Source organism: Myotis nattereri, assembly GCF_964212035.1.
Source record: "Myotis nattereri genome assembly, chromosome: X".
Lineage (NCBI taxonomy): Eukaryota > Metazoa > Chordata > Mammalia > Chiroptera > Vespertilionidae > Myotis > Myotis nattereri.
The window spans coordinates 38,612,845-38,638,410 of NC_138078.1; the positions used below are offsets into that span (position 1 = coordinate 38,612,845).

Below are 25,566 nucleotides of genomic sequence, written 5' to 3' on the forward strand. Positions count from 1 at the left end.
TCAGCCAGTGGGTGGATTGCTCTTTGAGGTGACGACCACTTACTTTATCATGCAGATCATCCTTCCCTAACTACCTCCACCAAATCTAGCTTCAAGAATGACTTAAGGCAGCTCTTGTCCTCCAGCTTCTAAGTGGATTTTTTAAGAGGTACTGATGGTAATTGGGGTGAGGACATTGATGTCCCAAGTTCGTTCTTTCACAAATAGGAAACAAGTGTCTTATCAGAGTATGAATATTGGAATACAGCCAGCATGTGGGAGAATGGAAGATAAAATGCACACTGTGGTCTAAGAAGTCTAGAGTGCAGGGAAGTAAGTATTCAAAAGGTAAGGAAGATAACACTAATCAGAAGAGCAAGTACAAAGTCATGTGTATAATATGCCACCATATATATTTTAATAGATTTATATGTATATGCACACATAGATATGCTTTTTATATGCATTAAATAGCTCCACATTGAAGGAAACCAGTCTTAGAGTTGGTATTTCTAAGGAGGGAAACTGGCAGCTAGGGAACTTGGGTAGAAAGGAGTCTAATTCTGTACCTCTTTTTGATTTTTCTTATTATGTCCTATAGGGAAGGTATGGTCATAAAAAGGGAAAAGAAGGGGAGCAGAAAACACTGAGCCAAAGGGATTGAATTAGTTTTTGACATGAAGAGTATAATCTCATCTGTATAGAGGCGTGCATATATTGTCTAGGCTTTGAAAGTGAATATGCTACACTTGAGCCTAAACACTTGCCATGTTTTATCAGTAATACCTAATTCTATATTAAATCAGGAAGCACATTCTTGCACCATTCTAGTTTATATGCTCATAAATTGTCCTCAAAGAGTTGTAAACTCCTTCAGGACAAATGTTATCTTACATTCCCTCCATTATGTCCTAAGCATAAAGCAGGTACTCAAATATTTGCATTTCCTCGTTCACTCTGGGTTAATGACCCAAATAAATGGGGGAAAATCCTGGAACCAAAGTTTATTAGAAAGTACTTAAAAGGTATAGTCAGATTGATGGATGGATAAATTGGCAGTTATAGAGTCTAAGTGCTAGGTTTATGGGTTTTTACAATTTTTTTCAATTCCTATGTACATTTGAAATAATAAAATATTAGGGGAAAAGCAATCAGAGTGGGGGGGGGGCGCAGAGTCATCAGTATGCTAAAATTCTGGCCCAGCTGTGACACTAATTTGCTGGATCTATGGGTAGCATGTCTGGGTCTCATCTTCAAAAAGATTAGGCTAGAATTTCTGCTTTGTAAACCAAGGTACAGCATACCATTAGAGTTATGCAGAAACATGGTGCATTTTAAAATTAATTACAACTATAGGGACAATATTAATTAAAATACAAATGTATTTTTAAGAAAAAAATTGAGCCATAAAATTTTTGTTTAAAAAAATATCACCAAAATTTTCTTTTGCTGTTTTCTCCAAAAGTTAAAGAAAAAAGTGCTAGTCTAGGAGCATTATTTCAGGGAGGCACAATAAGAAGCACCAGCCATTAGACAAATCTGGACCTGACTACCTGCTGTTATTTACTAGCTCTGTGATCCTGTCCAAGAGGTCAAGTATTTCTCTATCCATAAAGGTGAAATAGATAATTAGTATGCAAAATGCCCAGCAGAGAAATTCTGGTTACACATGGACTTTTGAAATTTCATGTTTACCTCTGCTCACTCCAGAAACCCCATGAAAATGACAGGAAAGGAAAAGGAAGGTAAAATTACTTAAACAATAATCAGAATGTGACTAAGAATAGCCTCTTGATCTTTTGGCTAAGATCAAGTGCAGAATGATTTTCAGCAATGACAATGAAACAAAGTCTTCAAATCTGAGAAACTGATATATAAGCTGAAATTCTATAGTCAAACAGGCAAGTTTGAATAAAGATATTTTCTGATACATAATGTCTTCAAAATGTTGCCTCCCAGGCACTCTTTCTTAGGAAGCTAGTTGGAGTCTCGTGTTTCATAAGAAGAGTAAACCAAGAAAGAGGGGAGAAAGGGAATACAGGAAAGGGGAGATCCAATGCAGGTGAAAAGAATCCCCGAGAGCGTTACCGAAAGGGCAGCCAGGACAAACTGGAATGGGAGCACAGAGAACTCCTCCAACAAGGCCATCTCTAATAAGGTGTTATGTTATGGTTTGTTTCAGGGGAACATTTATTTTAATTTAAAAAAATAAATAGAAAATACATGAAAACCTAAGCAACTGGATCTAGGTTGCTTTTTTAAATATGTAAACAAATCTTAAGACTTAGTTGATTTTTGTTACAATAAAAAACATAAGACTTTGTTCAATAAACACAAATACATAAAAGGTGAGATCAAAAGATATGAGAGTGACAATATGGCACATCAAAACTTCTGAGATTGCCCTAACTGGTTTGGCTCAGTGGATAGAGCATCGGCCTGCAGACTGAAGGGCCCCAGGTTTGATTCTGGTCAAGGGCATGTACCTTGGCTGCAGGCAGATCCACAGTAGGGGGTGTGAAGGAGGCAGCTGATTGATGTTTCTATCTCATCGATGTTTCTAACTCTCTATCCCTCTCCCTTCCTCTCTGTAAAAAAATCAATAAAATATATTTAAAAAATCCTGAGATGCAGCGAAAGCAATGATAAAGAGGAAAGTTTATATCTTTACAGGACTATCTAAAGAAACAAGAGAAACTGCAAGTAAACAACCTAGCATTACATCTTAAAGAACTACAAAAAGAAGAATACAAGCAATCCAAAGTCAGCAAAAGAAAGGAAATAATAAAAATTAGAGAAGAATTGAATGAAATAGAGAACAAAAAGACTATACAAAAAATTAATACAACAAAGAGCTGGTTCTTTGAAAAGATTAATAAAATTAGGGGGAGAGATCAACCAAAGGACTTGTATGTATGCATATAAGCCTAACCAATGAACACAGACAACAGGGGAGTGAGGGCATGAGTGGGGGGTTGGGGGGGGGGGCAATAGGGGGATAAGGACACATATGTAATACCTTAATAAAGAAATTTTTAAAAAAATTAAATTGACAAAATCCTGCCTAGACTAAGGATAAAAGAAACATGACTCAAATAAACAAAATCAGAAATGAAAGAAGTGACCACAGACATCACAGATATACAAAGGATCATACTAGAATACTATGAAAGACTATAGGCCACCAAATTCAATAACCTAGAACAGTGGTCGGCAAACTCATTAGTCAACAGAGCCAAGTATCAACAGTACAACGATTGAAATTTCTTTTGAGAGCCAAATTTTTTAAGATTAAACTATATAGGTAGGTGCATTGTTATTAACTTAATTAGGGTACTCCTAAGCTTCCCTTTGCTAAAAACGTCCTCAATCTGAGGGGTCAACCTCAGCGAACGTACCCCCACTTCTTCTAACACCACTTCTTCAAAATAGGCTCCCCCAGGCTGAAAACTGACTTCTGCGCATGGCCACAAAGTTTCAATTGCACTGTACGTGCACGCCCGCACGTGGTATTTTGTGGAAGAGCCACACTCAAGGGGCCAAAGAGCCGCATGTGGTTCGCGAGCCGTGGTTTGCCAACCACTGACCTAGAAGAAATAGGCAAGTTCCTAGAAAAATATAAGCTCCCTAGACTGAATCATAAAGTGAGGAAAATGAAACAACCATCAAAAACCTCCCAAAAATAAAAGTCTAAGACCAGTTAGATGGCTTCATGAGTGAATTCTACCAAACATTCAAAGAAGATTTGAAATCTATTCTCAAACTCTTTCCAAGAAGTTAAAGAAGAGTCAATACTTCCTAACACATTTTTTGAGGCCATTATAACTCTGGTACCCAAACCTGGCAATAATATCTCTGATGAATACAGGTGCAAAAATCCTAAACAAAATACAAGCAAATCAAATACAATAGTACATTTTAAAAATAATACATCATAATCAAGTGGCTTCATTCCAAGGGCACAAGAATGTTTCCACATACATAAACACCACATTAATACACCACATTAAACAAAGGATAAAAATCATGATCTTAATAGATGCAAAAAAAAGCATTTGATAAGAAATAACATCCATGTATGATTAAAAATCTCAATAAAATAAGAATAGAAGGAAAGTACCTCAACATAATAAAAGCCATGTATGACAAACCCTCAGCCAATATCATACTCAATGGTGAAAAACTGAAAGGTTTTCCTCTAAAATCAGGAAAAAGAAAAGAATGCCACTCCTACCACTCCTATTCAACATAGTTCTGGAAGTCCTAGCCAGAGCAATCAGGCAAGAGAAAGAAATAAAAGGCACCCAAATTGGGAATGAAGAAGTAAAAAGTGTCACTTTTGCAGATGACATGACTGTGTATATAGAAAACCCTAAAAACAGCAATATTAGAAAAAATAAACAAATACATTAAAGTTACAGATACGTAATCAATGTGCAAAAATCCCCTGCTTTCCTATATATTAACAATGAAAATTCAGAAAAAAAAATCGAAAAAATTCCTTCTACAATTGCAACAAAAAGAATAAAATACTTAGGGATAAACTTAACAAAAGATATGAAGTACCTATATAATGAAAACTACAAAGCATTATTAAAAGAGATTAAAAAGCACAATAAAACGGAAAATATCCTGTGTTCATGGACTGAAAAAACCAACATAATTAACATGGCCATATTACTCAAAACAATATGCAAATTTAATGCAATCATCAGATTTGTATTGAAACAAAAAAGATGTCAAACAGCCAAAGCAATCCTGAGAAAAAAGAACGAAGCCAGGGTATCACACTACCTAACTTCAAATTATACTACAGAGCTGAGATTATCAAAATAGCATGGTATTGGCAGTAAAATGGACACACAGACCAATAGAACAGAACTGAGAACCCAGAAATAAAACCACACGTATATGGGCAAATAATTCTTGACAAAGGAGACAAAAGCACACTATGTAGGAAAGAAAGCCTCTTCAATAAATGGTGCTAGGGAAATGGGAAAGCCACATGCAAAAGAAAGAACTAGATTACGGTTTGTCCCCACATATACAACTTAATTCAAAATGGATCAAAGAGACTTCCAGTCAAGATGGAGATATAGGTAAGGATTCCTTCTTTTTTACCGCAGCATAGTATTCCATTGTGTAGATGTACCAGTTTTTCAATCCACTCATCTGCTGATGGGCAATTAGGCTGTTTCCAAATCTTAGCTATGGTAAATTGTGCTAAGCGAAATAAGCCAGTCAGAGAAAGATAAATATCACATGATCTCACTTATTTGTGGCATATAAGGAACAACAAACTGATGAACAAAAACAGATCCAGAGACAGAGAAGCATCAATCAGACCGTCAAACCTCAGAGGGAAGGTAGGGGAGGGTGGGGGTAAGGGGGAGAGATCAACCAAAGGACTTGTATGCATGCATATAAGCCTAACCAGTGGACACAGACACCAGGGGGGTGAGGGAATGAGTATGTGTGTGTGTGTGGGGGGGGGTATTGGGGGGATAAGGACACATATGTAATACCTTAATCAAGAAAGAAAAAAAAATATGGAGGCATAGGGAAATGTGGCACTTGCATCCTCCAACAACCACATCAAATTTACAAGTAAACCATAGAACAGACATCATTCAGAACTGCCTGAAATCTGGCTGAACAGAAGTCCCAAACCTAGAGAATTAAAGAAGCCACACTGCCCAGCCAGTGTGCTCAGTTGGTTGAGCATCATCCTGTGCAATAAAGGTCACTGGTTCAATTCCTGGTCAGAGCATATGCCTGGGTTGCACACTAGATTCCCCAGGTTGGGGACATGCAGGAGGCAGCCAATCGATGATTCTCATCAATGTTTCTACCTCTCCCTCTCCCTTCCCCTCTCTATCTATACCAGTAGTTCTCAAACTTCCTAATGCCGCGACCGTTTAATACAGTTCCTCATGTTGTGGTGACCCCCAACCATAAAATTATTTTCGTTGCTACTTCATAACTGTAATTTTGCTACTGTTATGAATAGTAATGTAAATATCTGATATGCAGGTTGTATTTTCATTGTTATAAATTGAACATAATTAAAGCATAGTAATTAATCACAAAAACAATATGTAATTATATGTGTTTTTCGATGGTCTTAGGCAACCCCTGTGAAAGGGTCGTTCGACCCCCAAACGTTGAGAACCGCTGATCTATACATATAAAAGGCTAAGTGTCCATCTGTCCAACTGTAGCTATGATGCACACTGACCACCAGGAGGCAGACACTCAACACAGGAGCTGCTATGACACACACTAGCCATTTACAGAGAAATGGCACCTCGGACCTCCTGCCGACAAACCAACACTCGGCTTCCCTCAAGTGGGACACAGGCTCCGCCACCAGCTCGGAGCGACACCCCAACAAATCGCAGCCAATGCTACCAAGACCCCACAGCGCAAAATGCAGCCCACAGCCCAGCCCTGGCCTGAAACAGTGGCTGTGGGCACCGGATAATCACATAGCAACGCCCAGCTTCCTCTCCCTAGTGACTTGGAGTTTCTTCAGCCCAGGAACCTGACTTGCTTTATAGCCAGGTGCAAACATTTTGCAGTTTAACCAAATGTTTCTGAAGCATTTTCCTGTGCCTCATCTCATTTGATCCTCACATTAGTCCTGGAGTAGGTAGATAGGAGACTCGATAGGATCCTATTTTCTTTTCATTAGCAAGAAGCAAATAGAAATATTAAAATATTTCTTCTAATTAATTTCCTTTCAATGTGCATGAATTCGTACACTGGGACACTAGTAAGATAAATAAAAACTGTTATAAAAAAAAAAGAAGCAGCAGCCACATTAAGATTGGTATGGTAGTTCCTGAAAAAAAATTAAGAGTTACCTCTTCTGGGTATCTACATGCAAATTTTGAAACCATTTATTTGCAAAGATATATGTACCACTATGTTCACTGCAACCATTATTCCTGATGGCCAACACATGAAAACAGCCAAAATGTCTCAATAGAGGATTGGATAAAGAAGATGTGGTACCTATATATAATGGAATACTACTCAGCCTTAAGAAAAGATAAAATAGTGCCATTTGCAACAACATGGATGGACCTTGAGGATATTATGGAAGTGAAATAAGTCAGTCAGAAGAAGCTAAACTAAGAACCATATGATTTTACTCATGTGGGATATAAAACTGAAACTCATAGACACAGACAACATATGGTGGTTACCAGAGGGAAGGGGGTGGTAAAGGGTAAAGGGGACCACATATATTGTGACAGAAGATTATTTGATTTTGGTTGGTGGGTATACAATGTAATATACAGATCATGTATTAGAGAAATGTACACTTGAAACCTATATAATCTTATTAGCCAATCTCACCCCAATAAATTTAATAAAAAGAAAAACAGAACTCATGAATAAAGATATTTCCTGTAAAAAAATAATAAAAGTTACATAAATAAATGTAATCATAGCATATGACATAGCTCAGCTGTGAATACTTATAATTATATAATTTAATCTAGAATTATGATAAAACTATATTGGGAGAATGAAGAATAGGAAGTATTGTGGGAAAGTCTATAAGTGAGCTAAATTGTCCCATGTATAAAATTAATAGACACCTTTCTTAAAAAAATTAGAAGTTAACAGAATAAGCATATTACTTAAAATATGGAGGCAAATACCTTAAAAAAGCTAAGAGTTGAAAGCGATCACCTCTGGGGAGTGGGAATCACAAGTGGGAGGAATGAAATGAGGCCTATTTTTTTGTTATAAGCCTTGACTTTAAATTATATTCATGTGGCTCTGGTCAGTGTGGCTCAGTTGGTTGAGCATTGTCTTGTGCACCCCAGGGCACATAACCAAGTTACAGGTTCAATCCCTGGTCAGGGTGCATGTGGGTGGCAACCAATAGATATTTTCTCTCTCACACTGATGTTTCTCTTTCTCTCTCTCTCTCTCTTTTCTCTAAAATCAATAAAAACATATATTCAAAAAAATTAGCCCTAGCCGGTTTGGCTCAGTGGATAGAGCGCCAGCCTGTGGACTGAAAGGTCCCAGGTTTGATTACGGTCAAGGGCACATGCCGGGGTTGTGGGCTCAATTGTGGTGGGGGGCGTGCAGGAGGCAGCCAATCAATGATTCTCTCTTATCACTGATGTTTCTATCTCTCTTCCTTCCTCTCTGAAATAAAAAAAAATCTATATATTTTTTTTATTTTTTTTTCTCCCTAACCCTAACCCAAAAAATCTATATATTAAAAAAATTACATTCATGTGTAACAGATAAAAATAAAATTTAAAATAAAGTACCTCAATGTGTGGCATAAAAGAGTAGACATTTACCTAATCCCACCTCCCCATCACTGATGCCCGATTTCTTCCATTCAGAAATGTAGATTTGATCCTCTGAAAAGTCTGTTCTCACTCTAACTAACAAAATATGACAGGAAAAGAATCCCAGTTTCAATGAATATTTTTTTTATTTATTTAACAGATCACCAACTTTGTCTCCCTCCCTCCCTACAACTGGAATTTCATCTGGTTTTCATGCGAGTAGTGAAACAATGACAAAGCTAATCAGAATAAGCTACTCCAAGAAGAGAATTAAGCTAACAGCTTACTTTTTTAACAGACAAAATATAAATATATGCACTGTAGGATGTATAATGGTTTAGTCACTAAGAAATTCAAATGGGATCCTGAAGAATGGAAGCAAGTCCAGGGTGCAGTAAAGATGAGCTGAGATGCTGTGCAACCGTTTAAGTGTTCCTGGGCTGCATCTCTTGGCCATTAGCTGAATCTTGACATGGGGGAAGATTTTAGCTAATATCAAGTAGAGATGCGGAAAGCACTAAGTTCACTAAGGGGACGTGCACAGGAACCAAAAGGCAGGAAAAGTATTAAACACTGCTGAGAGCATCCACCCCAGGAAGGACTTTACCTGTTATTGAGAGAGCATACACAAAGAGACAGTATTACGATAGGATTCACTAAGCCAGATCTGTCACTTTCTATCTTCCTAATAATATGTCAGCTCTTCTTTACGATAGATAGCTAGAAGTTGGCTATCTTTTACATTTTGGGTCCCAGGTCTACTAGACCATAACCTCTTTGAGAATAAGTTTTCCTATAGGCCCGTCCCCACCTCAAATAGATGGCAGGAGATTAATTTCAAGCTCCTCCATTTGTACTGCCCAGCTAAAAATGACTGCTAATGACAACACTACCTGCTATCACCACTCCATTCTACCCACCTCTCACTGCATAACCCTCATCCTTCCCTCAAAGAAGCCAAAAAATCAAGGAAGAACCTCACCTTCCAGGAGCTCTAAACTGGCACCACCCCCAGTGCTCACATGGCTGACTTTATCCTCTGTATTCCATTTGGCACAGCAAGTAGCAGTGTCTCCACCACCTGTTGAATGGAAGCCAAGTAAAAATGGGAAAGGAGGAAAAAAAAAGAATTGGCACCAAAACTTCAGAGTGATGTACTTGTAAGCCCAAACCAGAAACTGATGAAACCCCAACTCCATCTCATTAAGAGCTTCCTCCATAAATTATATAACTGTTTAGCTCTCAAGAATCACTGTGCCAAGAAACCCAGGAAAACTTACCTATTTCCCGTCTACTTTCCTCTGATCAGAATTCTGCCAGCTCACATTGGTAGTAGCTTCATAGATGACCCCTTACCTATGATGGTGATGCAGCCCCTGGACGTGGCTTTCACCACCTCGTCCATGAGGGCTTTGGTCCCTCGGGCAAAAGCTTCCCATTCAAATACGCCCACAGGTCCATTCCACACAATCTGCTTAGCCCTAGCGACAGCCTCAGCATACTTCTTGCTGCTCTCAGGACCACAGTCCAAGCCCTATGGGGTAGAGTTAATAGAGAGGATGAGCTACCAAGAAAATCTACTTAGAGAAACAAATACCACCTTTATCAAGACCAGAACTTAAGGCTGAACATCAGAGTTTCTTCTAGAACCAAGATACTCTTCAGTCTTTTAAAATTATAAACCTGTTCGTGCCCTTTATGGAAGATCAAATCTAAGGGAAAACCTCAAAGGTTATTTGATAAAATAACTTTCTTAGCCATGCTATTATCATTGTGTATTATTGTGAAGAGCTAGATTGGTGGTTTTCAATCAGGGTCAGTTCTGCCCCTTCCCAGGGGATGCGTGGCAATGTTTGGAGACATTTCTGGTTGTCACAACTGGGGAGTGGGGGGTGCTACTGGCACCTATAGTCAAAGATGCCGTAAACACCCTCTAATGCCACAACAGCCCTCTGTAACAAAACAAAAACTACCTGAGATGTCAGTAGTGCCGGGTTGAAAAACACTGAACAAATCAGTGATTCTCAAACTTTGGCACACATAAGAATCACCAGGAGGGCTTGTCTGAGTATAATTGCTGGGCTCTATGTCCCCTGCCCCGCCCCAGCCCACCAGAGTTTCTGATTCAGTAGGTCTGGGGTGGGCCCCAAGAACTAGTTGTTGTTTTTTAACAAATTCCAAAATGATACTAATGGTTCTTGGGACCACACTTTGAGAAACACTGAACTAAATAAAATCTACATGACTAACAAAAGCAAATGACTAAACAAACTAGTATGTCAACATGATACAATTTTATACAGCTATTAAAATTAAGAACACTACAATCAACTAAATTAGTCTTGAGTATACACATACATTTTTCCCTGCTTATAATCAGTATACTTTTACTATCTTTATGTTTTTATAGACGATTTCTTATACCGGTTTCTACATAGCAAAACATACTTCAAAATGGCCCCATCCCTAGCACATAGTTAAATACTTAAGAAATCAATAGATGAAGAAAACAAAAATGGCTTTGTCCCCACATTACTTATGAAGACAACAGCAATCTGATACCATTGCTTTTCCCCCATGGATTCTCCTCTAAGGAGGATCTCAATGCAACATTTGGAGCCTTCTCTGACAGAGACCTCCTGTGAAGATTCTTTTAAAATGCTTGATTGGCCCAGCCAGCGTGGCTCAGTGGTTGAGCATTGACCTATGAGCTAGAACATCACGGTTCAATTCCTGGTCAGGGCACATGCCCAGGTTGCAGGCTCAATCCCCAGTGTGGGGCATGCAGAAGGCAGGCCACTCAATGATTCTCTCTCATCATTGATGTTTCTATCTCTCTCTCCCTCTCCCTTCCTGTCTGAAAGCAATAAATATATTTTTTAAAAAATAAAAGATAAATAAAATAAAATGCTTGCCCTAACCGGTTTGGCTCAGTAGATAGAGCGTTGGCCTTTGGACTGAAGGGTCCCAGGTTCGATTCTGGTCAAGGGCATGTACCTTGGCTGTGGGCACATCCCCAGTAGGGGGTGTGCAGAAGGCAGCTGATCAATGTTTCTCTCTCATCGATGTTTCTAACTCTCTATCCCTCTCCCTTCCTCTCTGTAAAAAATAAAATATATATTTAAAAAATAATAATAAAATGCTTGTAGGTTGGTTAAATAAATGATACCAAAATATTTTTGTTCACTCACACTATCAACCACCCAAGTGACTCACCATCCAGCCAACAGGTATGCCAGAAGCCACAGTGGCTTGGCCAGTCTTGGCATTCTCATCAAACTTGTCAGCAGTGACAAAGTCAACCGGCAAGGTAATCTTCACACCATTCTTCTCAGCTTTGGACATCAGGTCTTTGACAATCTTGGCTCCCTCTTCATCAAACAGAGAAGTGCCAATCTACACAAGGAACCAAAATGATGAAGATCAACCTCTATACTAAGAATGTGATTGCCTCACAAAGTAGACAGGAAGAAGATACAATACAATATAAAAGAACAATTCCAAGACAAAAGAAAAACAACTTGCCAAAATAAATAAAAATGGGAGTTTTTAGGGCTCATGTCAAAAGCTGGTTTTCTTTCTATTTCTCATCAAGAGCTATTTCATATCCACTTGTCATTGGTTTCCTACCTCCATGTTGTTGAGCACCTTAAGGAAGGTAAAAGCCATTCCACCACCAATAATCATCTCATTGACTTTGTCCAGCATATTATTAATCAGTTGGATCTTGTCTGCAACTTTAGCTCTAGAAGGGAAAGCAAAAATCATCACCAAAAGAATAATGGACAAACAAAAGAAGTGATAATACGTAGAGCCTGAGTTTTTATATCAAGGCAGAGAAACAGAGAAATGTCCCACAAAGTGACAAAAGTATTGGCTAACTTTGCCTATGTTTCTTTAACCCAAAAGGCCAATTCATTTCTAAGAAATCCTTTTACGGTGTGGCTCTAGGCTAAAAATGGCTAAGAAGACCTACTATCATCTAAAGGAACCATGAGTTCCAAATAAGTCTATTTTGTCTCTTTTCCCCAAAAAAATCAGAAGGTCAAGATTACTAATTATGCCTGAGCAAGACTGCTAATTGTGGGTTTCCCTAAGCCTACTCAAAACTGTCTTAACCCTAGAGCAAGGATGAGATTATATACTAAACTAATACATACTGAGCAAAAATAGAAAGATATTCACACTCGTAAGTCTATTCTCAGTGACTGGGACATTTGCTTTATGTCATTCATTATTCTTTTGGACCACCTGATTCAATATATTTATAGAGTACCTATTATGTGCCAAGCACTATTCTAGGTCTCAAGAAAAATCACTTGACAAAAACAAAGACCCCTACCCCTTTGGTGCTTATATTCTAGTAGAGGGAAATAAGACAATAAATACAGATGTCCTTTCACCTCACTATGAAAGGAAAAAGCTCTAAAGAAAAACGAGTTCACTCGAAGCACAACCTTTAATGTCCCTCACATAAGTAATAGCTTGCCTTCCGTTCACATTCCTATATATCTAAATTCCACTTAAATGAACAAATCACCTGAGCCTATTTCCTCTTCATTCAATAAAAAAGATGATGGCTACCCTGTGAGAGGCACTATGCTAGGATTTGTAAAATAGGGTTTCAGAACAATAGTGATGTGGGGAAATGGATGACAAGAGACTGTTTATCTCTCTTCTCAAGATTGGTCATCATGAAGGGTCAGAATGGAGTTAACTGTTAATGCAGAAAGGGAGAGAGAGAGAGAGAGAGAAGGAGGGAAGAAGGGAGGTGGGGAGAAAATAAAAGTAAAGAGATTCAAACTCTTCTAAAGAATGTGGGATATAACTCAAATTCCCTACTTCAATAAATCAATGGAATGAAAAATACTTAAAGAAGAGGGAACTGCCCTAGACAGTTTGGCCCAGTGGATAGAGCCAAAGGACTGAAGGGTCCTGGTTTTGAGTCCAGTCAAGGGCACATGCCTGAGTTGCGGGCTCAATCCCCAGTAGGGGGCTTGCAGGAGGCAGCCAATCAATGATTCTCTCTCATCATTGACGTTTCTCTCTCTCCCTCTCCCTTCCTCTCTCATAATCAATAAAAGTATTTTTTTTTAAAAAAAAGAAGAAAACAGGATTATCACAGAATAAAAGATACCTAACAACCAAATATAATACATGGACTTCATTTGGATCCTTATTCAAACAAACTGTAAAAAGACATTTCTGAGATGATAGATAACTTCTAAATACAGATGAGGTACTATAGATGAAACTTAAATTTTGTTAGGTAGTTATTTAAAAGAAGTATCCTTATCAGTTATGAGATGCATGCAGAAGTATTATAAGTGAAATTATATGATATCTAAGGCTTACTTTATTTTTTTATCCTCACCCAAGGATATGTTTATTGATTTGAGAGAGAGAGAAAGGAAAAGAGAGAGAGAGAAAGAGAAATAATGTGAGAGAAGCATCGATTGGTTGCCTCCCACATGCACCCTGACCGGAAATCAAACCCACAACTGAGGTTTGTGCCCCGACCCGGAATTGAACCCACAACTTTTTGGTGTGCCGAGTGATTAGCCGCCCGGCCAGGGCTAAGGCTTGCTTTAAAATACTCTTGATTAATAAAAGTATTAGACAGTAGATGAAACAAGATTGGAAAAAATGTCAAAAATTTTTGAAGCAGGGTGACAGGCACCTGGGAGTTTATTATACTATTATCTCAACGTCTGTGCCTGTGTGAGTGCTTCCACAATAATGTCTTTTAATAGCCGAAACCGGTTTGGCTCAGTGGATAGAGCGTCGGCCTGCGGACTGAAAGGTCCCAGATTCGATTCCGGTCAAGGGCATGTACCTGGGTTGCGGGCATATCCCCAGTAGGAGATGTGCAGGAGGCAGCTGATCGATGTTTCTCTCTCATCGATGTTTCTAACTCTCTATCTCTCTCTCCCTTCCACTCTGTAAAAAAATCAATAAAATATATTTTTTAAAAAAAATAATGTCTTTTAATAAAAATGTAAAAATTTTCTCAAAATCATTTATGGTCTAAGGAGACTACACTGCAAGAAAGGTACCAAAAAAAACAACAAAAAACAACCTCCATATCAGCCTCCCCAAAACAACTATTTCAAGCTGAGTTTAAAACCTAATCATAACCACAAGGTGGCACTCACCCCCAAAATCCATGTCTACAGAAGGTTGGAAAACAAAATCAGACAGCTCAAATCCTAATCTCCCGGGAAGCAACAATCAGTCTGAACTTTATAAGGTCACAAGACACAGATAACCCGTATCCACATGAATAATTTTTAGGACCCTGAAACTGGGCTCACAAAAGAAAGAGCAATTATGCTATGTGAAATTGACACTCAACTCCAGAGTCAGCTTTCATAGGGAAATGCTGAGTGTGTTCATTCCCATGAGGACTAAAGCCCTGCTCATAGAAGGGTCAGAGGCTTCCAGTCATAAAGAGGCTGGTACCTAGTTAGCCATGCCAAGTGATAGTAAGTTATCTTTTCTAAGCAGTACCAGGTCCCTGTCCCTACTCTATTGCCTAAAATTTACTCAGCTAGCCTCTTGACCCACAATTCTGAAATTTCTATTTTTAACTAAGCTATCACAATATAATTATTCACATGGTATCTTTACCCATAGGAGAAAATACAAAATGGTATGTGATCTGGAGAAATGAGTTCTAAATGATATATAAAATACAAATGAGAAGATTCTCCTAGTTATTCCTTGCCAGATTATATGGATATGAAAGGCTTAAATGCATCAAAAATTAAAATTGTTATATGAGCACATGTGGTAGACCTTTCCAATTCTTTCCTCCAGAACCATTTTTTAAAATATATTTTATTGACTTTTTACAGACAGGAAGGGAGAGGAATAGAGAGTTAAAAACATCGATGAGAGAGAAACATCGACCAGCTGCCTCCTGCACACCCCTCCTGGGGATGTGCCCGCAACCAAGGTACATGCCCTTGACCGGAATCGAACCTGGGACCTTTCAGTCCGCAGGCCGACGCTCTATCCACTGAGCCAAACCGGTCAGGGACAGAACCATTTTTTATTCCTTCTCAGCCCTATTCTCTGTCCCAAGAGGCTGACCTTCATGGTCTTCCTCAAAGGACTCCATTGCTCTCTGGCTTCTAGTTGGGTTGCAGCCAACTGAGGGTGAGAGGAGTACATCAGTAGGAGGTTGAAGGGACATCAGAATATTATTTCCCTTGCTCCCTCCCTGACAGATATCTATCCCTATGTCCCCTGTCCTATCAAAGAGCCCTCTAAATACAACTACCCTCTCTGGATTTTGGTAACCATTCCCTCTTTGTCCCTTTAGGCCTAGGGATGGTAATAGCTATTGCTAGGCCCAGATTACTGTACTATCCCCTTTAAGTTTCTCTGAAAGCTACCCATACTTTTGTAGATATGGGTAGTTGGACATCCCTCTCACATCCCAGGACTGCAGGGGTGGGTAGTTAGAGGCGACCGGGCCGACAGGGGAGGGCAGTCAGGGATGACCAGGCCAGCAGGGGAGGGCAGTTGGGGGCGACTGGGCCGGCAGGGGAGGGCAGTTGGGGGTGACCAGGCCTGCAGGGGAGGGCAGTTGGGGGCAACTGGGCCTGTAGGGAAGGGCAGTTGGGGGCAACTGGGCCTACAGGGGAGGGCAGTTAGGGGCAAGAGGGCTGGCAGGGGAGAGCAGTGAGGCGTTGATCAGGCTGGCAGGGGAGTGGTTAGGGGGTGATCAGGCTGGCAGGCAGAAGTGGTTAGGGGCAATCCGGCAGGCAGGCAGGCAAGCAGTTGAGAGCCAGCGGTCCTGGGATGTGAGAGGGATGTCCGACTGCCGGTTTGTGGGATCAGGCCTAAACCGGCAGTCGGATATCCCCCAAGGGGTCCCAGATTGGAGAGGGTACAGGCTGAGCTGAAAGACAATAAACACCCTATTCTGACAATAAACACCCAAGTTATGGCCTCCTACCAAACACACTACTGAAAGCATAATCTTGAAGAGTTCTTCATACCCGCCCAGGATTGCCAGGAAGGGTCGCTCTGGGCTTTCCAACGCCTTGGCAAAGTAGTTCAGCTCCTTCTTCATCAAAAAACCTCCAGCTTTCTGTGGCAGATTGACTCCCACCATAGAGCTAGAAAAGACAAGAGACATTCAAATTGTAGTTGGTCCCTCCCAATTCTCCCAATTCTAGAGGCCATCTCCTTATCACTGAAATACTTTGAAGATTTCAGGAGACCATGATTTTCATCCCTAAACTGCAACAAAAACACTTAGGAATAAATTTTTTACTAATAGTACAGTGTCAAAGGGCAAATGAAAAGCAATTACCTTAAGCAGAATTTAATATACCCAATTATTAGTAGTCTTCAGGCCAAGGGTTTAATTCCAATAAATAATCAGCCAGTTGACGACAAGTGAAGATTCCTAAATTTTCTTCCTACTGACAGCATAAGATTCTGATCCCACAATGTTCACAGAGAGTGAACTTTACATGAAATATCCACAATGAGAAAGAGCAACTGCTTACAGAAGATCAAAAAAAGCTCCACAATTCTCAACTTTTACTTTTATTTCCTCTTTGGATCAGAGGCACTCAACAAGAGCCACAATCTAAGTGGTAGCTCCAATTAGAGATAGAAGCCAACAGAATCACAGTATAATACAGATGTCTCTAAAAGCAACCCAGAGATTGTGCTGCTTGAGTAAACAGAATAATACTGTTCCCAGTTCAACATCAAATAAGACTCGTACTACCTGTGGGCTCGGTGAGCAGTGCCAAAAGCATCATTGACATAGACATCCCCTAGCTTGGAAAGTGAAGCTCGGAAAGCTTCTACTTTAGCTGGCTCCGCTTTAACCTGCAGAGGAAAAAAAAAGGAAAACCCAACAACAGTAAATGTTGATGGCTGCAAAGGCAACTATAAAAGCATTTCCTACAAAGAGTCTTCTTGAACATTCTCTAAAGACCCTTGAGTTGGTGAGACATCAATATTTACAATTAGCAACAGGGTCTGCTCTTTCTTGCAAATATTCCAGGTCTTTTGGTCAACTTTACATGTTTTTGCTCTCCTTTGCCTTCCCTCAAATTGCAAACCTAAGATTCCTGACCCGTGGCTTAACTGCTTAATCACAAAGGCTAATAACCACATCTCATTTTTCACTGGCCTCTCCCCTACTTCTAGGACAAGATTCTGACTATTCTTCTATCTCCTTGACTCATTTCCTTATTTTTAACATATTCTCCTTATAAAAGAGAGGAAAAAGCCTTTCTGCAAAGGGAGAGGTCCTCACACATATTCCTCATGAAAGCAACAATGGCAGGCTGGAACAGAGCAGGCAGACAGAAACATGGCAAGAGAAAAGGACCTCAGAAACACTTTACGCTGACCAAAAGGAGGTATTTTATATGGCCTTTCCTAAAGTTAGGCATTTGAGAAAATAAGAAATATACTTCTACAAAAAAGAAGAGAGGAACAAAAAGTATAAGTAAAATATAGAGCTCTGAAATATCAGCTCACTATCCAGGGATACCACCCCCCAAAGGGGACGGAAAGCAGAATGGCAAGATGAACAAAAAGTCTTTGGGAGGAGACTAAGCGAAGATGCACAGGAAGCCAGATGAAGGGAGAGATGGCACAGCACAAAGCAGATGTTCATTTTAGTCACTGCCCACTCCCATCTTCCTATATATCAAGATGAATGCAGCTGCCACATGAGCATTCTTCTAATGACCCAAAGAATATAGGTTGCCCTGACCGGTTTGGCTCAGTGGATAGAGCATTGGCCTACAGACTGAAAGGTCCTGGGTTCGATTCCAGTTAAGGTCATGTACCTTGGTTGCGGGCACATCCCCAGAAGGAGGTGTGCAGGAGGCAGCTGATCGATGTTTCTCTCTCATCAATGTTTCTAACTCTCTATCCCTCGCCCATCCTCTCTGTGAAAAATCAATAAAATATATTTTTTTAAAAAAGAATACAGGTACACTAATGCTAAAACTAAAGACTAAAAAGCCCCATAATCTCTCTAAAATGGAATATCATCAGCTACTGGTGACTGGAAGATGATTCATATAGTAATGAAAACAATGCCTCGATGGCAGGAGACCTGAGTTCTAAGCCCAGTTCTGACACGAATTCACAGTGTAACTCTTGGCAAGTTGCTCTCTATCCCTGAAATCTTCCCATATTAAAAAGGCATAATAACCCTTCTATCAAGAATTATTTGAGGCAAAATGGCAAATTGAAAGCTCTTCATGAAAAAGTGCTTTAGAAATTAACAATAATAATCAGAACCCACTTCTCATTTTTCTTCTGCCAATAACTAGAAGGAAGAGAATGCCCCTGAAAGACCAATGCAGACACTGGATAAAGGAAACATTTTATGGCCTCACTTTGTTTTTTACCCATTTTAAAGTCATGACTGGCTCCTGAAATTTCAAGCATTGAAAGCTATTGGACACTAAATGTAAAGTCAACTAAAGAAAAAAGTCATTGACTAGAGTAGTTAGTTCCTCATTTCCTTTTTTTTTTTTGTTCCTCACTTCCTTAATAAAAGGTTTTGCCTCAATTTCCCAGTTGCCTCCTGCCCTGTCTAAGTCCTAGAGTCTGTGCAGCTCGAGTTTCTGTCTAAAAGGGCACCAAATTTTAGGTCAGCATTTTACTTCTACTAGCAAGATCGTGCCAAAGGCACGATAAGGCAATACGACCAAGGCCTGTGGTGCTAAGAAAAGAAACTGCTTGAAAGAAGGCACTCAAGTGACCTTAAGAAATGTCAGGCCCTAGCTGGTTTGGCTCAGTGGATAGAGCATTGGCCCGTGGACTGAAGGGTCCCACGTTCAATTCCAGTCAAGGGCACATGCCTGAGTTAGGGGCTTGCTCCCCAGTAGGGGGCGTGCAGGAGGCAGCCGATCAATGATTCTCTCTCATCATTAATGTTTCAATCTCTCCCTCTCCCTTCCTCTCTAAAATAAATAAAAATATACAAATAAATTTTAAAAATCACAGGTCCTACCTTGTTCCCAGAAGCATCTTTTCCCTTCCCTTCTTCTTCCACATGAAAGCGAAGGTTCTCCAACAGGATGACAGACCCAGCAGCTGGGGAAGCACAAGCTTTCTCCACTTCGGGGCCCACGCAATCCTTCAAGAACAAAACATCCCTGGGGAGAGCATGAGATGGAGAGACTTAAGCAGTCTGAAAGCTAAGAACCAGTAACAATATGCTTGACATCTCCTGTCACAACATCCACCAGAGCCAGAACTGGCACTTACTTGCCCAGCAGAGATTTGAGTTCTACAGCAACTGGCTCCAAAGAGTACTTGTCAGGCATGGGGACACCATCGGGCCGACCCAGGTGGCTCATAAGAACAACTGACTTGGCTCCATTGTCCAAGCAGAATTTTATACTTGGGATGGCAGCCTTGATTCTGCAACCAGAAAGACAGCAGGTAGAACAAGGTTACACTTAGAAATTAGTGGGAAAATATGTCCTTCATGGCCTCATAAAACATAAAGCCCCTTTTCTTTTCCAAATTCCTTCGAATGTACTTTCAACAATTCACTGATGGTCCTCAGATACATGTTCAAGGGAATAAGTTAATTTACACCCCCCACCTAGGATTATACATTCTCATCATTGTTTGCCCCTTATGCAGAAAGCAGAACTCAGCTAGCAGGCCTGAAGCTGCTATCTTTGAAAAACCTGCTTGCAAGGTTGATCCTTGGTTGGTGTCCAGAACTTGGCTTTCAAAGTGGTCCCTCAGTCCTTTAACAGACAAAAGGCATTCACCATTCCTAGACTGTCTACAAAAGACAAGGCTATTTATACTGGGTACCTGCTTCCCTCCAGGAAGTCTAGAATTTCGATAGTTGCTAGGTAGAGGGTACCTATGTTACCAGCTCCCAATAAAAATCTTGAGGGCCAAGTCTCTAACAGGCTTTTCTGGGCATAATCATTGCACACAATTTACTGCATTTTTCACTGCTGGAGAAAGGAACACACTCAGTATGTCCCCTCATGGGAGGGAGAGAGCATCAGAAACCCATTCATGGATTTCTCCAGACTCTCCCTGTCTTTTCCCAGTGCTGACCCTTCCATGCATCCTTTCAAAGTAATGAACTTTACTAGTGAGACTGTGTTTTATGAGTCCTAGCAAATCACAAAATGTGCATGGTCTTAGGGACACCAAAACACAGCTTTTATATAACTGGGAGAAATCTTAAAACCATTAAAGAAAATTCGGGAAGAATTGTAGTAACTTTTTTGCACCCATTACAGATCCTAACACACTTTTCTATTTAAGAAAAAATATATGCATTATACAGAATGTGATTTGTATACTATACTACATTTGAGTTTAACCAAAAAATTATTAAACTTGAAACATTTCAAATTTTTGTTACAAACCTGATACTAGCTTTTCATTTTTGCCAGTCATTAAAAAAATTAAAATTTATAATTAAGAAAATGATTTATTTATTCAATAAATACTTATTGAATACTTCTTTTAAGCCAGGTACTGTTACACATTCTGACAATACAACAGTAAATAAAACAGTCTCTGCTCTCATGGAAGTGAAATTCTAATCATGAGAGAGGTAATCCTATCTAATAAAAGAGAAACATGGTAATTGGCGTACGACCGCTACCCTTCCCATTGGCTAATCAGCGAGATATGCAAATTAACTGCCAGCCAAGATGGCGGCTGGCAGCCAGGCAGCTTGAAACTAACATGAGGCTTGCTTGCTTCAGTGACGGAGGACTCCAACATTTCCCGCCTGCCGCTGCAGGCCTCTGAGCTACAACTCTAAGCAACTATGTAACAAATATAGAAGCTAAACAAAACCCCAGACACCGGCTTTAGTCCACTGGGCTTCAGCCAGCAGGATTGCAACATTGTAAGCAAAGGCCAGAAACCTACTTTCAGCAGTGGAGGCCTAAGGGCTGGAGCCAAGCTCCAAAGCTAAACCTGGCCCAGAATTAAAAAAAGAAAAAGAAAAAAAGGACCGGTTGGGAGCTTCAGTCACCCCAGCCTGAAAACAGCCCTCAGCCCCTCACCCAGACTGGTCAGGCACCCCAGTGGGGACCCCCACCCTGAAGGGTGTGTGACCAGCTGCAAACAGCCATCATCCCCTCACCCAGGCTGGCCAGGCACCCCAGTGGGGACCCCCACCCTGATCCAGGACACCCTTCAGGGCAAACCAGCTGGCACCCACCCGTGCACCAGGCCTCTATCCTATATAGTAAAAAGGTAATATGCCTCCCAGCACCGGGATCAGCGGAGCCGAGAGGCCTCCCAGCACCGGGATCAGCGTGACAGGGGGCAGCGCCCAAACCCCCTGATCGCCCTGCGGCTCTGTGTGTGACAGGGGGCGGGGCCACAACCTCCCTATCCACCCTGCTCTGTTCCTGACAGGGGAAGGTGCCCCAACCCCCTGATCAGCCCATCTCTGTGCCTGATAGCGGGGAGCTCCCCAACCCCCTGATCGCCCTGGGGCTCTGTGTGTGACAGGGTGCGGCGCCCCAACCCACTGATCGGCCCTGCTCTGTGTGTGACAGGGTGCAGCACCCCAATCCCCCCCCCCCCACGGGCCCTGCTCTGTGTGTGACGGGGTAGAGCCATAACCTCCCCATCGGCCCTGCCCTGAGTGTGAGAGTGGCAGCACCCCAACCCCCTGATCAGCCCTGCTCTGTGGGTGATAGAGGGTGGCACCCCAACCCCCTGATGGGCCCTGCTCTGTGCATGACAGGGGGCAGCGCCCCAACCCCGATTGGCCCTGCTCTGTGCGTGACAGGGGGTGGCGCTGCAACCTCCCCATCAACCCTGCCTTGAGTGTGACAGGGGACGGTGCCCCAACCCCCCAATCGGCCCTACCCTGAGCGTGACTGAGGGTGGCATCACAACCTCCTGATCGCCCTGCTCTGTGCATGACAGGGGGCGGCGCCCCAACTCCCCAATCGGCCCTGCTCTGAGCCCGACCAGGGGCTGCACCTAGGGATTGGGCCTGCCCTCTGCCACCTGGGAGCAGGCCTAAGCCAGCAGGGCGTTATCTCCCGAGGGGTCCCAGACTGCGAGAGGGCACAGGACGGGCTGAGGGGCCCCCTCCCCCCCGAGTGCACAAATTTTTGTGCACCGGGCCTCTAGTCTATATAATAAAAGCCTAAGTGACCATTACGATGGAACAACCAGTCACTATGATGCGCACTGACCATCAGGGGGTAGATGCTCAATGCAGGATCTGCCCCCTGATGGTCAGTGCACACTCCCACAGGGGGAGCGCTGCTCAGCCAGAAGCTGGTGAGCACAGAGGCGATGGCGGGAGCCTCTCCTGCCTCCACAGCAGCGCTAAGGAGCAGCAAGCAGGTGGGTGGTAAGGAGTGAGGGGTCTCAGACTGTGAGAGGGATGTCCGCCTGCTGGCTTAGGTCCACTCTCCCCAGGCAGCAGGCCTAAGCTGGCAGGCGGACATCCCCCTAGGGGTCCCAGAGAAGGCACAGGCTGGGCTGAGGGGGACCTCCCCCCCCCCCAAGTGAACAAATTTCATGCACTGGGCCTCTAGCAAAACAATTAACAAAATATATCTATCTCAGATGGTGATAAGAACTATGGAGAAAATAAAGCAAGGTAAGGGGACAAGTTTGAATGGGGAACAGTGGGAGGGGATTTTAGAAAGGTGGCCAGGGACAGTCTCTGATAAGGTGACATTTCAGCAGAGTATGGAATAACAAAAACCGAGTTATATTTCTAAAATAACCTATGCTATTTGGCATATATAAAAAATCATTTATACCAAATAAAGAGTAAAACTTTATCAGGTATAAAGTTTGCCCAATGGAAACAAATTAACCTTCAGGGCTATGCTTTGTCAGCAAGTTCTATTATTTCTAAACCCCATGGATTTCCAAACATGAAAAGATCTACTCTGACGTGTTTTTCTACTTTTTATTCATAAAATACCTTCATAGGCAGGCATGTTTCCAATCTTTTCTGTGTGCTGCAGAAAATAATGTAACTCAAGAAGGGTCAGAGCTGCCTTGTACAAGACCTTCCACTATGGTACAGCAGAAATGTCTTGATAGACAGCCAGGTTCTATTCTGGGGCCAATATCTGAGATAATTCTGGGTCTAGACCTGAACTGTCTAATATGATAGCCATTGGACACATGTGCCTCTTAGACGCTAGAAATGTGACTAGCCCAGATTGAGATGTGCTATAGTGTAAAATACATGACAAATCTCAAAGACTTAATACCAAAAAAGTTAAATGTGCCTTTGATTATTTTACAGGTTATATATTTCAATGATTATTTTAGACTTACTGGATTAAATAAAATATATTATTAAAACCAAGCTCACCCATTTCTTTTTACATTTTTAATGTGACAACTAGAAAATTTTCAATTACATGTGGCTCATATTATATTTACATTAGACAACACTGGTCTAATAATTGAAAAAGCACCTTTCAAGCTCAAAACTTTCATTTAAAATTTAAAAAATTTGGGGAGGGGACTGAGAGGTGGAAGAGAAATTGAAAAAAAAAGAGAAAGAATTCATGGATATGGACAACAGTGTGGTAATTGCCAGGGGAGGAGGTGGGAGGAGGTAGAAGAAGGTAAAGGAGAGATAAATGGTGATAGAAAAATATTTAACTTGGGATGATGAACATACAATACAGTGTACAGATATGTTGTAGAATTGTGACCCTGAAAACTACATAATTTTGTTAACCAGTGTAACCGCAATAAATTCAATAATAAGTAAGTAAATAAATAAAACTTAAAAACCTTGACCCTCACTGGTTTGGCTCAGTAGACAGAGCATCAGCCTGCAGACAGAAGGGTCCTGGGTTTGATTCCGGTCAAGGGAACAGGCCAGGGTTGCAGGCTCAATCCCCAGTAGGGGTGTGCAGGAGGTAGCCAATCAATGATTCTCTCTCATCATTGATGTTTCTAAGTCTCTCTCCCTCTCCTTTCCTCCCTGAAATCAATAAAAATATTTTTTTTAAAAAGCCTCGTGTCCTAACCAGATTGGCTCAGTGGATAGAGCCTCGGCCTGCGGATTCAAGGGTCCCAGGTTCGATCCCGGTCAAGGGCATGTACCTGGGTTGCGGGCACATACTCAGTAGGGAGTGTGCAGGAGGCAGCTGACCAATGTTTTTCTCTCATCAATGTTTCTAACTCTCTATCCCTCTCCCTTCCTCTCTATAAAAAAATCAAGAAGATATATTTTTTTAAAAACACAAAAAACCTTGTATCACAATCTAGTCAAAAGCAAGAGCAGTACTGTCACTTAAAATTTCTGCTTCTCAATCTACACAGATTGAAAATATTACTTCTAAAGTCTTTTCCCTTTAAGTCAAAATTCTCAAAAACTGATTTTATCTGGACCACCTGGAGTAGGAGGTTATAATAGTACATATAATCTCAATAATTATTGGTAATTAAAAAATCCTTCTCTTGCCGAGGCTGGTTTGGCTCAGTGGATAGAGCGTCGGCCTGTGGACTGAAAGGTCCCAGGTTCGATTCCGGTCAAGGGCATGTGCCTGGGTTGCGGACATATCCCCAGTGGGAGATGTGCAGGAGGCAGCTGATCGATGTTTCTCTCTTATCGATGTTTCTGACTCTCTGTCTCTCTCCCTTCCTCTCTGTAAAAAATCAATAAAATATATTTTAAAAAAAAATCCTTCTCTTGCATAGTTCATTTTGCAAGGGAAGACAAGAAACCTTAAACTCTGACATTCATTAAAAATGCATAACCCCAAATTCTTCAAATTTTCAAAAATCGAAGGCAGAAAATAAATCACTTTAAGATGATTTTTTTCAATGTCTACATTCTCATTAAGAAAGCTGACCAGGGAGCTCTTGAAATCTTGCTCCCTGGCATATGTCATCAATTTGACACAAATAGACTCTCATAAAAATTCTCCAAAAAAAAACACAGAGCAGACCAAGGGTAGTTTGGTGAAAATCCTTGCTCAGATCACTTAAATTATCATAGTTGTATGATAAGAAAGGAAAACCATTTCATCCTTCATAGTTACACCAACACACATCATAACCTAGCACAATGCTTAGCAGGAACCTTACCTTTGATTGTTTGTTATCTGGTTGTTCTTCATAGGAACATTGAAGTCCACTCTAAAAAGGAAACAAAGTTTCAGGTTCAGAGTCATGATCAATGCATTATTCCATCAAAGATTAGAAAAGTACTTTTAGTGAACCAGTTAAATAAATTGGAAGTTCAAAAATCACCTTAAAATTAAAAAGC

At 41.0% G+C, this 25,566-nt stretch overlaps 1 protein-coding gene across 1 annotated transcript in view; it reads right to left on the reverse strand.

The window, feature by feature from the left end:
- Nucleotides 1-8,193: 8,193 nt before the first annotated feature.
- PGK1 (phosphoglycerate kinase 1) overlaps nt 8,194-25,566 on the reverse strand; it is a 28,998-nt gene continuing 11,625 nt past the window's right edge. Inside the window, exons 2-11 of the mRNA XM_081081898.1 lie at nt 25,386-25,436; nt 19,569-19,724; nt 19,312-19,456; nt 17,056-17,159; nt 16,313-16,432; nt 11,934-12,048; nt 11,520-11,699; nt 9,660-9,837; nt 9,286-9,384; nt 8,194-8,910 (exon numbers count right to left, since the gene is read on the reverse strand). Of these exons, the coding sequence (XP_080938024.1) occupies nt 8,870-8,910; nt 9,286-9,384; nt 9,660-9,837; nt 11,520-11,699; nt 11,934-12,048; nt 16,313-16,432; nt 17,056-17,159; nt 19,312-19,456; nt 19,569-19,724; nt 25,386-25,436 (1,189 nt within the window). The 3' untranslated portion in view covers nt 8,194-8,869. The remainder of the gene's footprint in view (nt 8,911-9,285; nt 9,385-9,659; nt 9,838-11,519; nt 11,700-11,933; nt 12,049-16,312; nt 16,433-17,055; nt 17,160-19,311; nt 19,457-19,568; nt 19,725-25,385; nt 25,437-25,566) is intronic.